At 41.7% G+C, this 17,970-nt stretch overlaps 1 protein-coding gene across 1 annotated transcript; it reads left to right on the top strand.

Moving 5' to 3' along the window:
* The first annotated feature begins 565 nt into the window (after positions 1 to 565).
* LOC110978111 (protein SSUH2 homolog) lies at positions 566 to 16,513 on the top strand. Its single transcript, XM_022232826.2, has 13 exons — positions 566 to 723; positions 3,501 to 3,615; positions 4,168 to 4,620; positions 4,871 to 4,981; positions 5,163 to 5,229; positions 6,279 to 6,408; positions 6,987 to 7,172; positions 8,217 to 8,279; positions 9,272 to 9,375; positions 9,816 to 9,908; positions 10,758 to 10,860; positions 11,240 to 11,344; positions 12,613 to 16,513. Exons 2-13 carry the CDS (start codon positions 3,594 to 3,596, stop codon positions 12,757 to 12,759), a joined length of 1,584 nt encoding a protein of 527 aa, XP_022088518.2. The 5' UTR covers positions 566 to 723; positions 3,501 to 3,593; the 3' UTR covers positions 12,760 to 16,513.
* The last annotated feature ends 1,457 nt before the right edge of the window (positions 16,514 to 17,970 follow it).

Genomic DNA, 17,970 nt, shown 5'->3' with positions numbered 1-17,970 from the left:
CTTAGTGGAGTGATGCATTTTCACCGCATGGGTGTTGCGGGGGGCCTTACCCTGGATGGAAGAAATTTGAAATAAAAATCAAGGCGGGAGGGGAAAGAAAAAGGGAGAAAAAGAGATGAGAGGGGATGGAAATCACCAATTTGCTACAAACAAACAAACAAACAAACAAACAAACAAACACCCCAACAAACAAACAAACAAAACAACCAAACTTAAAATTAACTCCCTCCCACTGTTGGTGGTTTGTCAGTTCGGAGCTGATGAGTGCTTTGCCATCCCCCGAAAAATTTCCCCTGAGAAAAGTGGATAGCCTTCCTCGAAAAATCCTGGCGACAAAAAGTTTCATAGCGTTTGAGTTTCGCTACATGTGTGATGTACATTTGTCTATTTGTGATATGTCTATTCCTGGTAGAGATATTTCTATTAAAAATAGAGATAACTCTATTTCGGGAATAAATGTTAACTTTGCACGTCTAGGAATTAAATGTCAACTTTGCTCGCCATACATTTACAGCACCACTCGAAAATTTTTAAATGAACTCGAAGTATATGTACATGAAGTGTACAATGTGCAGTGTATGTATGTACCAAATGCCGCGCCCTGTTGCGCATGCGAAGGTCGCGTCGGGCGCCGGCGCGGCGCGGCGCAGCCGGTGCCGGATCGAAACGGAAACTTCCGCTTGCAAGTCTAGTTTACGCATGGAATTCGGAGTGACTGTGTCGGTGAGTTTGTCAGAATTGATGAAAACAGTTCTCTCGCAAGTGGGGCTTGTCTTTTTGTGCAGATGTCTTCACAGTTTCTAATGTGAATTTAATTTTTCATATGGTTCAGGCTTCAACCCTGCATCATTTCATGAACAGTAAGGCACCGTTCCTGTTCAGGAACTTGAGGAAGTAGGCCCTAGCATGCCTGGCCCACCTTAATTCACACCATGTTCACCAGGTTAACCATTAACACTTAAACCTTACTTAATTTATGCCTGGTTATGGCATTCCTCCATGGACCGAGGTACATGTACCGTAGGTCTACGTGCGTGTACATTTACCTGCGCGCCCATCATGCTCGTGCATGTCAAGGGCAAAGGCCGAGGCTGTACCCGGCGCCAGATTGGGCTCATCAATGGTCCGAGTAACTTGGACTCTACAAATCGCCTTTTTAACATTTGGACATGGTTGGGCGACGGGCGAGTAGTAGAGTCCATACCTTCCACAGGCTTTTAATCCCATGGCATTAATTCATTTCACTCAAAATAACTTGTATCCCGAATCAAAATCCTACAAATTCACCTCCAAAAAGTGCCCAACCATATCCAAATGTTAAAAAAGGCATTTTGTAGAGTCCAAATTATTTGGACTATCCCATAGTACAGGACAGGGTTATTTGCTTGGTCTATAGGCCCATGGAAGAATTGTGATCATATAGTTGCCAGGTCCCTTAATTTTGTCACACACTGTGACAACCAATTAGACTTACATGTAGGTGGCGAAATTAGGACATTAGGCTGTGACCACAGTTGGGGATTCAACTGTTAAGACTTAAGCACAGTCTTGAATCATAGCAAATTTATTATACTCCATGCTTAAGCTTACTTGATTCGTGGAGGTAGGATGGTTGATTAGCCTTTGAGGGAAATCCATTGATACAATCAACTCAGGAGGGACTAGGCGGTACAATAAATTGGCACAAAGTCAGGAACACGGTACATATTGAAATATTGCTTAATTGATGCCAAGAGCAAGCTTAGGGAAGAGATGATTGATGAGTTGACTATGTTACCTCGTGCAAATTGCAACTAACTGCAGTGCATACATGTAGATTAATACATAAAGTGCAATAGCTACATGTAGCAGGTGGCTGGATTGAGAAGCAGTTTAGGACAGGTGCACATTGAATTTAATTTCCTAGGGTTAGCACACTCTCAAAAATCAAGGAAAACTCTCAAAAATCAAGGAAAACTTCCAATTTATCACTGAATATCATACAAATAAAACATGCTTATGAGTGCAGTGGTAAGACTAGTTTCATTAAGTAACAGATTGAATGTTATATTCCTTGAGGCAACATCAAGTGGAACACTATCTTTGGCACAGTTGCATAATACATGTACGTCACACCCGGCCACTAAATCCCACCTCGTTGCCGGCTACAGAGCCTGAACCGGTGACTGCCTTCCCTAGTTTCAGTCCCCACCTGATTCCGGGGGTTTTACCCAGAATATTTTTCGGGGGTTTTCTTCCCACCTCTAAAATGGTAACTGCCTTTCATTGTCTCCTCTCTACAGGTGTGGGCTATTTTGTGGCTGTCTAAGGTGCCCTTTTATGGCTTTAGTTTGGCCACACTGTAGTTCAGTGTCTGCATTGTACGGCATGTTTTATAAAAATTGTTATAATTGTATGAAATTTGCACTTCATAAACAAATGAATTATTGTTACAGCCTGCATGACATCAAAGCAGTAGTGCCCTCAGTTATCCAGGAAAGTGTTTAAGAAACTTGTGCACATTTCAGTGTATTTAACCTCCAAGGGATGTCATTGATAGTTTTTAATAAATAACACCAAGGATTCCTCAAAAGTACCCTGGGCACTGAAGCTTGCAAGCCTGATAAAACCTGTAGATAGGAGACAGTGAGGAGCAGTTACAGTTTTAAGGGGTGGGAGGAAAACCCTAGGGGAATATTCTGGGTAAAACCCAGGTAGGGACTGAAAAACCCAATCCACATGTGGACCAGGCCGGGATTCGAACCCGGACCACAGAGGTGAACGGCAAGGAAAGAAGAATTATGCCAACCTGACTCTCCATGAGTATACATGTAAAGCTGAGGAGAAATTGTGTCCAAGAAAGAAATTCATTGCTGCTACACTTTAAAATATCATAAACCCAAAATCAAGGCAGTTGACTTGATAATTGTGATATACCATTAATTGTCTTGATTTTTTGCAATACTCTCATCTGAAATGTCTTGAATTAAGTGTAAACTATGAGTGTCTTAGTCTGGGGATTGTATATTTGGGGACTCCAAGGGAGACCTACATTTTAACTTTTGGAATCATTTTGGTAGATGACTGTGGCATCATGCTCAATATTAACCGAAGGTTAATTAAGAACTTATGGATTGGATGTACACATAGAATCGCCATGACAAATTTTAGCTGCTGACACAAAAATGAAAGGACTTCAACACCTTGTTGTAAAACATGTACGTGCATGCCAGTTCACTGTTCCCACCATAATCAGCTGTAGTGGTGAAACAGCACGGGTACCAATGATTGAGAGCAGGTTGGTGAGACATCCCTGCATTTAGGGACTCGTGTATGATATCACAATGTGCTGTGCACAAGGAATATGCCAGTAATTTCTATTGACCGGTCCCATTATCATTCTGGGGCAGAGAGATGCATAACAATATTGATTCTGACTGCCTGGTCAAGGCAGTTTTCTTCAGGCTTCAGACAGTATGCTGTGTAATGTCACATTGCTTTTTGTGTTTCCCTTCCACCAGGGTTCTCGTTTGGCCGTTCAACTTCTTTACTTTTAAATTGCGAAAAGAGACAAACAGGCGTTCCCCTTTTGTTTGAGACTTGGAGAAAATCATATGGCCCATCAGGGTTATCTGCGTAAGTACCTTCAGCCCACATAAAAGAAAATAATCAGGACTGCTGAGAAATGGGGGGGGGTGGGGGAGAAAGGAGAGTAAATCGATTAACACCCAGAAAGAAAATACATATCTCAGGTCTTTAATATTCAGATTGTCTTTGCACGTGCATGTACCTGCCAATAGAGGGCACTGTAGTGCACTAGAACATGCTATGACAAACACGTGAGGGCCGTAAACTATGGTCAGTGTGTACGGCAGTCATTTGGTATGGCATATTGTTCTGTACCATTTGTTTAGAGTTTTTCCTTATTTATTAGTGTAAAAACCATGTGATGAATAAATGTACTGTGTAGAAATCATTTGAAAGAAATCCACCTGGGCAAGAAATGAAAATTGATCAAGGAACCTGCCAATACTGGCTGGTTGGCACTGCTGTAATGGTACCAATTTTGCTGATTCTGAATTAAACATGCGCTATCCAGCACTTTAAAGTGTAATGGTTTCACAAGGCTGTCCAATGCTTGTTCTCTGTGGATATTCTTTGAAATCATGTTTTGTATGTATGGGACAGCTCCTAGTGCCCCACCTTCACAGGGCTATGGTGCACCTCCACCACAGCAAGGCTATGGGGCACCTCCACCACAACAAGGCTACGGGGCACCTCCACCACAGCAAGGCTATGGTGCACCTCCACCACAGCAAGGCTATGGTGCACCTCCACCACAGCAAGGCTATGGTGCACCTCCACCACAGCAAGGCTATGGTGGACCTCCACCACAGCAAGGCTATGGTGCACCTCCACCACAGCAAGGCCCCGGGGCACCTCCACCACAGCAAGGCCCCGGGGCACCTCCACCACAGCAAGGCTATGGGGCACCTCCACCACAGCAAGGCTACGGTGCACCTCTACCACAGCAAGGCCCCGGGGCACCTCCACCACAGCAACGCTATGGGGCACCTCCACCACAGCAAGGCTATGGGGCACCTCCACCACAGCAGGGGTTTCCACAGCAACCTCCTCCAGGTATATTTTATTTATGCGAAGGACAAGTTTTCATTTTTTTGGTGTAATTTTTCAACAAAGTCTTTGAACACCGCAGGAACCCCAGATTATGAGACTTTAGGGTCAATGTTTTCACATTCCTACAGTCTGTCTGTTTCTGTTACAGAGCAAATTCTATGTTTGGAAACCAATGTCTTTGCTTATTACCAGCCTAGAAAATCTGAAGTAATGTCTTGGAGTTTTTGACTAAATACTTTTTGATATTACAAAGGTGCCACCAACCTGGAGGGCATTAAGATTGACACTGAGGGCGATGGAGGGAACCCAGATGTGAATTCATTGCAGTCTGTGCGAGGGTATGAGACTGTGGCATTCAGTGATGGTAAGAGCCACCTCATTGGATTTAAGCCAGGCCATATGAATATCCCAGGTTATCAAATGCCCAATAGTTTCAATCAATCCAGCTACAGTCTACGTTGCTTGGGCATTTTAGACCTGACTTATTTTTGTCTTTCAAGGTGCTGTCAAAATGAAACTTTTGGGTAACTTGTTTTTTTTTCTAGGGCCACCTCTGCCACCCCCTGCAGTTGAACCGCCATCAGGAGACCGTCCCACCGAAGTTTTTGAATCGTAAGTAAAACAATGAAGCTGTATTCAATATGTTGCATTCAAATAGAGTGCTGTCTTTTCTTTCCTCATTCCAGCAAAAAAAGCTCAAAAAGCTGTCGTTGCATTTTAAAGGATCTTGGAGGATTAGGTCTATAGATGCATGAGTGTCAATGGTAGGAACAAAAACACCGAAAGTCATCACCGGGTTTGCTCTCTCTTTTCCCATCAACAATATGCAGCATGGGCTGTTTAATAGTAGTGTCATGTTTATCTTGTGCAAGGACTCAATGTCACTGAGTATTTTCAGGGTTATTTCCTAAAGATCATATGAGCCATTAAAGATTGACGTGGAGTTTCTCTGTACGTTGAACAATTGTTGGTCTGCCAGGCACAGATCTAGTTTTCAGGAAATAGTTGGAAAGAGGGTTGGCATGTAAGTTTTTTCCCATGCCTGTGCTGACTGCAGTTATCCTTCCTATGGGACCTTCCTGTGCCCTGTGATGAATGTTATGAAGCTGTCCCCTGCATTCCTGAGCAAGTTCAGAATATATTTCAGAACTTTGAGCAAGTTTTTGTGTTCTTTCCTAAAAACCCTACACTCCCCTCCCCCCAATCCGATTCTGCTTTCTGTTGTGTGGGGCATCATGCGATGCATTGTGTAAACACTAAATGGCAACAACAGGGCCCATTGTAACAGCACTGCCGAGCATTGAAATTTTATGCTAACAGGACTCTGTGTTTTCAAGATGTATTTTTGCATTGGGGAGATGTTAATTTATATAACGGGTTTTGCCTTTACCCAACGTATATATTGATAAACACTGTATGCTCAGTGTTTGTCCAAGAGCTTGCGAAAAAATTCACAAGCTTACTCGGGTGGGACTCGAACCAACTGGAACCAGACTCGGGCCGGCCAGCCGACCCGGCAAGCTCGGTGATCAAGTGGTTAAGACATCTGCACTAGTAAGCAGGAGGTCATGGGTTCGAGTTCCACCCGAGTAAGCTTGTGAATTTTTTTGCAGTGCACAGAATGTTTTTTCAATCTGATGGATATACTGTTTGCATTGTAGAAATGAAGGCATCGGGGAAGAGGTTGTGAGGGCAGCCATCTTGGACCATGTTGGCAAGCACTGCTGCTACGGCTCCGGACCTGCCAAGAATATGACCATCTCCAAGATCATACCAACCCACGCGCTCCACGTAAGTTGGCATCTCTACCACTACCTGAGTTTCATGGGATGTTGGACATCCCTTCCGAATAAAAGCACCCTCTCACCAGTCTTTTGACTGGGCTTTGCATGTGTTCGGCGCAAACTTGAAAACCGTACTTTTCAACAGAAGTTGGGTGCCGTGTGCTCAGAGTACCCTGCACCAGGCATGCTTGAACCTTTGTGCACAATCAGTGAGTTCTCAGATGAAAGGGATGCCACTGCTATGTCAAAAGTACCACCTCCTCTTGGTGGAGACGGCACAGAGCAAGAGGCAGCGTGAGGGAGTTTAATCTGTTTAAGTAAAGAAAGTAATTTGGAGAGGTTTTAGTTGAGAAGTGTGTGCTCTGCAGGAAATGTGCTTCACGATTGACATTGGAAAACTTGGAATATTGCTGTTCGTGAATGACTATCATGTTTGTACAGTCAATCCTAGTACATTCATGTATATCTACTTTCCTACATACTTCCCAGCTAGAATAATGTACGGCACGTTTCCCAAACTGTTGGTGGTCTAGGTAGAAACGTGTCAGACTTGCTTACTGTTTTTGCCGGATTTGTCATTCGCAGTACCAGCTGGAAACTTTCAATGAGGAGAGGTCCACCAGTCGTAAGTTCAAGCCTTACTCTGGTGGTTTTGTGGACGGCCCTGAGAACGGTTCAGCACCGCCTCCATGGTCCGTAGTATGCCAGCCGGACGAGATGTTCTCAACTCACAAGAAGAAGTTAGAGGTCCCGCACACTTCTGTCGTCACTGTGAGTCAGAACCCCAAAAGGGTCAATTTGGTAAAATTTGGATGTCCTGTTTTCGAGAAATGCTACATTTCTGATTTGGGTCGACTAACAGTTTTAAAAGTTTCATTAACTGTATACAAATATGCTGGGTCAGGGAGGACAACGTATAGATTTTATGACAAGATATGCTGTTACCGACTGTTTCAAGTAGTGTAGTGAAACTGGCTTCCCGTGTTCACCTCAGGAAAATATAACCCTCCATGGATCATTCGGGGAGTCTAGTTTAACTTCACCATGAGACAAAGCGGTCAATATTTGTTTTACAGTATCTTGCTCATAGATTCAGCTTGGTTTAAGCGATTGATTTGATCTAATTTGAATGCGTCTTAAGTTTGATGGAATTGGTCTTGGTATCATGTTGAAGCATTAAAATTACTTGTGGCATTTTATGTACATCTATAAAAGCAAGTCTGGTCCGAGCCAATTTGGCTCATCAGGCCGTTGTTTATTTGGCATGAAACGATTGAGAATGTTTCTATTCCCCCCCCCTGGATGGGATGCCAGTCCATTTATACTCCTGGGTGGAGAGAGGCAAGCAGGGGTGAAGTGGCTTGCCAAGGGCCACAACATACTGCCAGCAGCTGGATTTGAACCTCCAACCCTATGATTGAAAGCCACAAACCCTAACCACTTGGCCACATGCTCCCACATCTATATGATGTACATCTATATGCAGTTTTGAAAGATTTTTTAGAGCACAGTTCCAGGCAAGTAGATTTCAGACCTTTGTGCGCACAACTTCTGTCACAAGAATATCCCTTTTTGCTGGTGAGTTTTCAAAACGTCTCCCTCGGCAGAGGATATCCCAGGAACTTTTACATGCGATAAAGGGTCGATCCAATGCCATTGAAATAATTTTTGTTGAAATATGTTGACGATTGAGCCCTAATTGGTAGAACGCCAGTACCATTTTGTGGGTTTCTAACGTATCATATAACATAAGAACCAATGAAACCAGAGAGACTTCAAATCATGGTTTTGTTTGGGTCCTTTTTTTGCCCACAGGTGTGTCATTACTGTGTTGGGCGTGGTGTTGTGACGTGCAGCATCTGCCACGGACAGGGACGTGTAAGCATAAATGTGTGCATATAATTGCTTGGGAAGCCAGACAACATGAGGGTTTGGGGTTTTTTTTTCGCAAAATGTTTAGGAGGCTTATGTTGCAGTTGCATGGGTTGGCAGGCCAACTTTCCTGACTCCTCTGAGCAGGAACAAGAGAGAGTGAGTTTATACATGTCAGCTGTGGTCTTTTGATGAGCATACACTCAGATTCATTCACATTTGGCTGTCCAATGGTCACACGTCCGATACTGTTTGAATGTACAGTCTTCATCTGTGCACCGGGAGTGTGCAGGGGCCCAGTTGAAATATTTCCCACCCGCCTCTCTCTTCTTCACAGATGAGGGGGATATTTCAACTCATGGCATATAAGGTGGCTAATAGTGGGCTAGGGGGTAGACTTGCTGGCAGACTGGATCAAGGTTCTATAAGCCACTGTTGGTAATTAACCACCAGTCAATTTTGCCCAGTGTTGTAAGGATGCATTTTGTAACTAAGCTACAGGGGCAAAAGTGGTCACAAATTGATGTTGGCACTAGATGTTCCAATAGACTGGCAAGCATCTCGTTTGGCAAGCGTGATGTTTAACAGACAGTGGGACTGGTCCTAGACCAAGAGGAAAAGCTTGCTGGAGCATTATACAAGTGAACTTAAATCTCTTTTCCAAATGCAGCACTTCTAAGAACTGGTCCATTTTAGAGAGATCCACATGACTCCAAGAAGAGAGTTACTAACGTGATTCTACTGCAAACCTTATGTCGAATTCACTTTATTGAATTGTTACCGGGCATGAGACGTTGGCCAATGGTAGGTCTGCTGATTGGCATGTACATGCCTAGAGGAACTTGCCTAGGGCTGGGTTGGCAAAATGGCAAAGGAACCCACACTCCTTGTCATACTTTCATGCCTCTGGGCTGGCCAAGAGGTGCAAAGGGGTCCATCATCGACCTCCCAAACAAACACTGATCGACATCTAACAGTGTCCGTGTCGTGTGTTTTAGGATCGTTGCACCTTCTGTCATGGAAGTGGCCATCAGACAGTTTACCGTGACGGTGAATCTCATTCTGACAATTGCACCGTGTGCAGTGGGAGTGGAACGCGCAGGTAGGTAGTGAGAGTGTTTCATACCTTTTGTAAAAAATCTTTGTAAACCTTGAGATCCTGCTGTCAGTTGGTATCATTAAGCTGTTATATTGCACTGCTGCACTGTTGGGTAAACTTCAGTTGCTGGATTTCATTTGACCTGTGCAGCTGCAGCTGTTGCCATATGCAAAAGCTTTGACAAATCAGAAGGGGTGTAAAATTTCTGCAGATGCCCAGAAGAAAAATAATTTGGGTATCCCCAATTTATATTTAAAATACAGTTACACATATTGGTTTTCCCTCAGCAATGAACCGACTGGCAAGTTGCCAGTTGCAGGTGGATCAAAAAGAATTTTCAGGCTTCTGATTTAATTGGACCATCCATTTGTTTTTTCCTATGTCTATGCCAATCTGCGAGGGAGGTCACATTTCTTGATTGTTTTTGCAATCCCGTTTCTCAGTTGTAGCCGATGCTGGGGCAGCGGTACGGTCAGGTGCCCCACCTGCACAGGCTACCGACAGCTGCGTCACTTCATCCTTCTGACCATCTCTTAGTAAGTTCCAAGTTTCTGGTTTCCCTTTTCTTTAGGCAAAGGCAATTTACTGGTACCGGCCATCATTTGCAGTCATCCATAAAGTAAGGGACGATATTAGTGTCGAAAATCATTCTTGTTGCAAGATAGTTAAGGGACTAAACTCCATGTGAAATGATTCTCTCTGGTAAGCTGTCATTTGGTAGAAAACAATGATAGAAGGCCATTTCCAACAACGTTTGTGAAGATGCATGTTTGGAAAATTGCCAATAGAAAAGCCTACAAGCATTGCCATGACGCACACACAGTAACTGCAGTTTGTCGGCTCAGTGCATAAAATCTTGTAGCTGCGTTTGACCAAACATGAGAAAGTGTCCCAGATGCTGAATAAGCCTTTCGCAAGTTAAGTCTGATTAAATTCTGGTACACTGAGTTCTTTAAATTCAAGTGAACATAACAATTTGAATTTGCCATGCAAAAGACACTGTTGCTATACCTCGTGATTCGGAGCAAGTTTTTGCTTAGTAACATAAGAGACGCCTTGCATGCATGACTTTGCATGCTGACTTTGTTCTGAAATGCCATTGCTTTTTTCGAAATACCAGACAGGCTCATTTCCAAGGAGAAAGTTTTAATTAAAAACGGGCGGGGGGGGTGTTGGTTATACAGTTTGACAAATTCTGATCCAAAGCAAGCAAGTTGACGGTAGTGTGTACTGTGCGGTCCACTATTGGGGACCACCCTATCAACGTTGGTCAAGTATTGGAAGTGATCATTTTATCGTGGCATAGAGGAGATGTACGGAGCATTCTTTGTCCTGGTGTTTAACTGTTGGCTCAGAGTTTTGTATTTCTTCTCACTATGGCCCAGTGTCAACAATTTAGAGGACTACATCTTGGAGCACACGGACATGCCAGATGAGCTGATCAGGAAAGTCAGTGGACAGATTGTGTTCCAGCAGACTTTGCCCTATGTAAGTGTTGGGAAGATGCGTCTAAGCAAATCTTAAAGTGGGATCGACAGTTACTGGCAACTATCAGTCACCCATTGTAAAAAAAAAATCTAGAACTACACCTTCACATGTCTCATTGAAATTATCATGGAGGTTTTATAATCTTTTTTCTGCTTTTTTTCTTTTTTTATTCCAAAAACATTGAAATCTGATAACTAGTAGCAATTATAGCGAACCAATTACCTGTATTCCTGTGGCTTAGTCTTTTCAAAGTTAGCAAATTTTGTTGAAGGATTAACACAGAAATTTGAAATAAAAATACCAAAGGTTGTTATCTAAAATAGTATACAGTGAGATTTTTCACAATGTTTATAACATGATTGTGATTTTTTGTTAATAGGTGTGGCCTATTTCCCAGTACCCTGTCCAAGAGATTAACCAGAACTCAGCTTGTCTTGTTGAAAGACATCGCTCTGCCTGGCCAAATGCTCGGACTCTGCAACAGGTGAGAATGTTATCTTTAATACCGACCCCAGTTCCACAGTGTGATTCAACAAAGCCCCTTTATATTTTCTCTAAATTGTAATGCACTGGAGTATTGACTCAAAGTGGCTCGACTTCAGATGGACTCATGCAAACAACAATTGATGCGCGGTTCAGGGCTGTTAAGGTGTTATTGGATTTTGATTGACTTAATATTTAACTTTATTTAATAAATATTTGAATTTTAATTGATATATGATTTGACTTAACTTGAAAAACGTTTGACTGACTTTCAGCACACGATTTATTAACTAACTTCAGGGTTTCTCCTGGGGTACTGGTATGTGTGAGGTGGTCAAACAAATGTTGCCAAAATTTTAGTGCCTAAAACAAAAGGGGGTGTTGTCAGAAAGGCCTAAGGTAAATTCTATATAGTCTAATTGTACATTCACTCCAAATTTTCCCTCTAAAAAAATTGATCTCGCATTCTGTGTCTGTCTTTAACGTTCTGAACAATTTGAAACCGATCTATTTCCAAATATCTTAAGTTATTTGGCATTTCCCTTCCATCTGTGTCTATTTTAAGTGTGAGGTGGTGAAATTCAACAGAAAAGCCTGAAGTGGTCACCTGGTCACTAAGATCAGTGAGGCTGACTGCCTCACAGTTGAATGGTCAGGAGAAACCCTGACTGACTCGTGACTAATGTGCCTGTGGTTTGACTTGTGACAACTGTATGACAGACGTATGACTGACAGGATGACAACAGGTGCTGAATCTGTGGCCAGTGTCGCAGGACATGAACAAAGTGCTGAAAAGATTAAAGTGTGCTGTTCTAAGCCTAATTCAAGTTACACCCACATTTCAGTGGCCAGTCCACTTTAAAGTGGTCTGTTTTGAGCCTGAAGTAGTAACAGCTCAGTACGTGTTTGGGCATCAGATTGGTAACTAGATTGTTCACATTTCATTTGCTTACGTTACCCCTGCTGGAGATATATGGTTGCAGATTTGTCTCATCAGTGGAGGTAAGGAGACTACCTTAATCCCCCAAACCCCTGCCTGTAAACCAGTGGCATATTCTTTTGGCTTTAATTGTCAAGGAACCCCAAACTTGAGCTCCATGGAATATTGTAACCGTCGGGCTCTTTTTTCCTTAATCCTGCGACGTCCTCCTAACCCTTCCAGTCGACTTTTAAAGGATCTTGGAGGATTGTAATGAATAGCAGCATTCTAAATTGCTAGAGAATCAGTCGTTGCAACTGTCCATTTCTGTGTTCTGCTTCTTATCCCAGCGTCAGACCCTTCGCTCTGTACCCGTGACTGAGGCCCACTATGACTGGAAAAACATCAGCACCCGATTCTGGGTTTATGGCTTTGAGCACAAGGTCCACGCCCCGGACTACCCTCACAAGTGTTGCTGGGGGTGCAGCATCCTGTAAAGACAAAAGGTTGGCTACTCTTTCTGAAAGAAATCTCGGGATACGTTTGATCGACCCACCGATACTGCCGTGCAACAAAGAGTCCATGTACAGTTGTGTTATACTTTCAAATGTTGGTTTAATGTGTGTTGAATTCTGTTGTGTGGAATTTACACATTCAACCTGCCACTGGTGTTGAAACTTCAGAGTTCACTCAATTTGGTGTACTTTTTGGGCTAAGACAATGCCTGAACGCTACGGTTTCCAGTCATAGTCTGGAACTTCAGAGTTCTTCACAAGTCTCAGGAGTCTCATGAATCTTGCTTCATGAGTAATCACAAATCTTCATAAGTAGTCACAAATATCCAAGTCTAATTTAAGGTGCAAACTGTTCAGTCATGAACTGTAACAAAAGCATTTCTTGCTATTCACCTGCTGTTAGTAGGGAACCGTCTTGTGAGAGTTCTTGAAGTGTTTTAGCTAAAGCTGTCCAGATACCGTACTAAATTTTGAAGCTGTTTCATTTTGGCGTTAAACAATGCCCTCCGAGGTCAAGTCACCATTTTTTGTTGTGACATAAAACTGATTCAGTGCAACTTTGAAGCGTTCAGACATTGTTTAGCCCAAAAATTACACCGAATTGAGTTCAACAACTGTTTTAAGCAAATTTAGAAAGATCTCAGAACGTGTTCATTGTATGCTTAATTAATAGTGATTCGTCCACCATTTACTTTGTGATCCAACCAGCAACTCGTACGCTTTGCCCTGGACACATTGTATTCTTTGCATATTTTATACGCCGTCTAGCTATGGCTTACGTGTTTGCCACAAACACATCACTGCCATTAGCCAAAGCCATCTAGAGTAAATTACCTAAAATCACCCAATATGTGGGAGCCACTCTCTAGAAAGCAGCCCAAGTTGTATTTGAACTGCGTTTGTTTAATTTTAGTAATTGGTTCAACAAAAATGACACCTAAAATCTTTTTCTCCAGTTTTCTTTGTTAACATGAATTTTGGGTATTTCAATTACTAAAAGCGGACTTATTTGATTCGTTAATCCCATCTTTTCATATGAAGTTTTTTTTTCTTTCGCAACTCACCGTGCAGATTTTGAACTGCTCAAATCGCACTAAAATAATGCTGCAATTTTTGTATTTTTATATTTGATGTCAAAATAATAAAAATCTTCAGTATAAATATTAATTTCCTTGAGAGTAGCAAAGCAAAATGACGTGAGGGACAGGGAACAGCGTTTTGATTCCAGTTAGCTCTTTGTTTGCTTTACAAGTCCTGCTTAATTAGTCAGGGGTTGATTGACGTTTCCTTGTCAGGTCTCGGCATGGCCCCCACAAGCTATTCAGTGCACTGCGACAAAGAAATTGTTTTCGTATGGTCCTTCTTCACATCAGTACTAATGCAAACCTATACATCTATAACCAGGTGCAGTGTAAAATAACTGAAAGGCCTTTGTTGGTATTCTACATGGATGTAGTTTTGAATTATGGCTTCTTGGAGGACCTGTAATGGGGCCCACAGCCTTGTCCAGTGTTTCTTAACAGAAGATGTTGTCTTCTCTAAAACCTGTAATAGAATCCACGTGTGCCATTGCACTGTACTTTAAGAATGCACCTTCAGGAAAATTTTAAGAAATTTACTTTCTTTCTGCAGCGCTAAATGTAATTTTTTTTTCTTGCCAACCTTTTTCGTGCCGTCTATCTGTTTACATAAATATCAGTTAGTGTCCGATTTGCTTCAAAGTTTACCACTTTTTTTGATGATCGACTTTACACAGAAGATTGTATTTTCATTTATATGGAATGTTTTAGTAATATATTGACTCTTATTTGGTTGTTTTATACAGAATTAGGAATTATTCTTTTGCCATTGCACTGACCACCAGCAGTAGCTTTACCAGCCAATGGTAGGCAAAATACGACTACGGCGTATTCATTTTATTTGAAAGTGTTTATGTACATGTAAGTGATTGATAGTGATGTTTGTCAGACAATTACCATTTTACAAAGTGATACCCAGCTCTTGCTAACATTGGAATGCGCCTGTTCAAGTTTGTTGTGACAAAGGCATCAAAACATTTATAGTGTAAGCTGTGTGGTGCTCCATAAAAACTGACAACTTGATGTCTTTACATCCAATTTCTATGCAGATCATGATGTTCACAAAGGGGGGGGGCAGGTTTGATCAGCAACCATATGCTGCAGAATGGTTAGATTTCCATCTTTGGCCTTGTAGGAATTTTGTGCACTTGGGGCTCTTCCTGCCCATCCCAGCTGTGGTACTCCAAGCCGAAGCCTTGACTTTCAGACATGGTCTTAGCCTCTGGAAATCTACCCCACCATATTGGAATGTCCTTGCGGACAAAATCTGCTTGAAATAGCAAAATGAGAAGGGCTATATTGACAACAGACTCATGTATGTACATGTACCTCCATGTTTGAAGGTGTTTGGCCTATAGTTTACTCATGAGGCTAGAGCATGTCGTTCATTTCAAATGGCTCCCATTGCCTCAGTCAAGCAACATGTACAAACAACTGACACTGCACAGGACCTATTTTGTGTTTGACTCTGTGTAATAAAATTCTGCCTGTGGCCCTGATAAAGCTGGGTACCTGCTAAAGAACTGTGACCGAAAATGACACTGAATACTAGACACTGAAATTGCACTGAAATTACTGACTGAAATAACTAAGTACTAAATACCTGATTGGGAAAATGTGTCAACAGATTCTCATTTATAAAATATTACTAGCGATATTTTTTCAATTTTTTGTATCTGAATGGTATATATATATTTTGAGATGTATTTTTGTATGGATATACCAGTTTTAATTCATTTAGTGCGTGCCCATAGAGTTGAATAGATTTTTGTGTACTTTAAAAACAATGTGTATCATGGAAAGCAAAAATCGATTGAATCCTTTGATTCTCATGAGCCTGAAAGTCTCCTTTTTTCAGTTTTTCATTGTATAATTATGCTAAAAGATTTCAATAAACCTTACCCAGTGAAAAACAGCAGAGGTCATCTTTTATCATGCGCAGAGAAGCGTAATAAATGGATTAACATATCCGGAACTGTATTCATTGAATATATCAGTTGCACTCATACATGTAGAAAGAAGACTTGCTGAAGAGGGATTTTTTTACATCTTTTTGATGCAACAAAGTACTGCCGGGACCACTACTATTGTTGCCATTTAGTAATGACTGGGCCTAGTTTTAGTTAAGTTTCTTAAATTTTAGATGAAATTGTTTTCCTGGAACTATTTCCATTGAACTTGGGAGAGAACTCTGCCATAGGTCACTCATGATAACTTAAAAAAGACTTGTCTTAAGAAGATGAAGGTTTTTTTATTACTCATGTAGTGTGTGTGTAGAAGTTGGCAGTAGGGGTTTAATTAGGCAGCAGGGTAACCTTAATAACCCTTACACTCTACTTGCCCAATCTATGATTAATTAGCACTTCCCTCTCTTATAATCTTTGTGACTTCCATTTGTAAGCGTGTTTGCACACCCCACTCTGAGAGAAAACTATCAAGGATCTCTTTGTCTTGTTTTTTCTTTAATTGTAATCCTCCTTTGTTAGGCTTTGTGATTGTGTACATTCCTGCTGATTAATGGGGGGGCTCATGTCCTTGTTTATTCTCGCCATTGCAGTTTTATGTGTCCTCTCAATGATATTTGGATTGTTTTGTATGAATGTCTCTATGCAGAAATGAATAAGTAAAAATAAATCTTACCAAATCATTTTAAATTTTATACCCATTGTTATTGTAATTTTAAAGGAATTTTAGTGTTTAGGTACATGTATGATGTTTATTAACAGGGCACTGAACTTCATACACAAAAAGTTGCTAGATTTTGTTATACAGACCCAAGACGGACCCCTAAGCCTTGGCCTCCTAGTCTGCCATGAGTCCAGAACCTATACAGTGGAGCTAGTTATGGACAATACGGGCGATTCACAACGCCACCAAGAGTTTGCGACGCGTTGGCCAATCACAACGTGCGAAATTTGTCGACCCTTTCCAAATGCGCATTGGGTTGACAAATTTCGTGCATTGCAATTGGCCAACGCGTTGTGAACTCTTGGTGGCGCACTATTGTGAAACGGCTGTATTCCAGCTGCAGAGAGGGTGAATTAGGCTGCACCCAAATCTCTTGTCTAGAGCTAGGTTTAGGTCTTCGCTCCATTGGAAATGCGTGGAGACATGCAGACGATAGACCTAGCAATAGCTCTGGAAGCCCGTTTTGGACACGGCCTCAGATTGTCTCTCGTGGCTACTCCCTGACAGCATGAGTATTGAGGAGAAACCAAAAGTCACCATTGGAAATTAAACCCACTATCTAACTACACGTATGTCAAAAATACTAGTAAACCACTTGACCATTTCCATGATATTGCTTTTCACCCTGCATTTTACGGAGAAAGCAACCATTAAGTTTTAATGCACTTGATATGTGAAGATTGAGTGTTTTTATGGCATGCAAAGTTAACATTTTATTGTGAAATAGAGATATCTCAATATTGGTAACCCTAACCCCCTAGGGTGTATACCCTAGGGGGTTAGGGTTACCAAAATTGAGATATCTCTATCTCACCGTTTTATGTTAACTTTGCATTCCAATAAAAACACATAAAAAAAAAAAACCACAAAAAAACACAATCATATTGAAATTGGGGGATTTGGGACTGTTAGGGTTAATTAATTGATACGATTATGTTATGCACGTCTGGTGTTATGGCGTTCAAAGTTCACATTAATCCCAAATTGAAGACATGCAAAGTTAGCATTTAATCATGAAATAGAGATATCTCTATTAGAAATATACACATGCACCATTTTTTTGCACTGGTGGGGACACGTTTTCCTTCGTTTCATTGTCTAACATGAAACATACATGCATATACTCTATGTTATCCCGACTCCTGTGTGATAATGTGTTTTCATTGCTTCCGGAGTGCTCTGGGAAAAACAGTCCACATGCATTCTTTCTGGATGGGATTCCAACCCATGTTCAACCCCACATCCCAGAGCACAATGTCGAGTCTTAACAACTGTCCCACCGATGTACACATTATACGTATGGACTCTTCTGGTATCTGACAACTCGACCAGTGGGACAACTCAAGTTTTCATTCGTATTGCAGAGGGCCACTGTTTTCAATAGTTAGGCGATAGTTTCTGCAGGAATTCATGAAAACAACCATGA

Source organism: Acanthaster planci, linkage group LG08 (genome assembly GCF_054643075.1).
Source record: "Acanthaster planci isolate LZ-2023a linkage group LG08, COTS_SCS, whole genome shotgun sequence".
Lineage (NCBI taxonomy): Eukaryota > Metazoa > Echinodermata > Asteroidea > Valvatida > Acanthasteridae > Acanthaster > Acanthaster planci.
This window is presented reverse-complemented; position numbering and strand designations above follow the sequence as displayed.

Coding starts and splice junctions, on each gene's coding strand:
- LOC110978111 (XM_022232826.2), top strand. CDS start 3,594: ATGGCCCATCAGGGTTATCTGC. Junction 9,909..10,757: donor ATCCTTCTGACCATCTCTTA/GTAAGTTCCAAG, acceptor ACTATGGCCCAG/TGTCAACAATTTAGAGGACT. Junction 11,345..12,612: donor ATGCTCGGACTCTGCAACAG/GTGAGAATGTTA, acceptor TTCTTATCCCAG/CGTCAGACCCTTCGCTCTGT.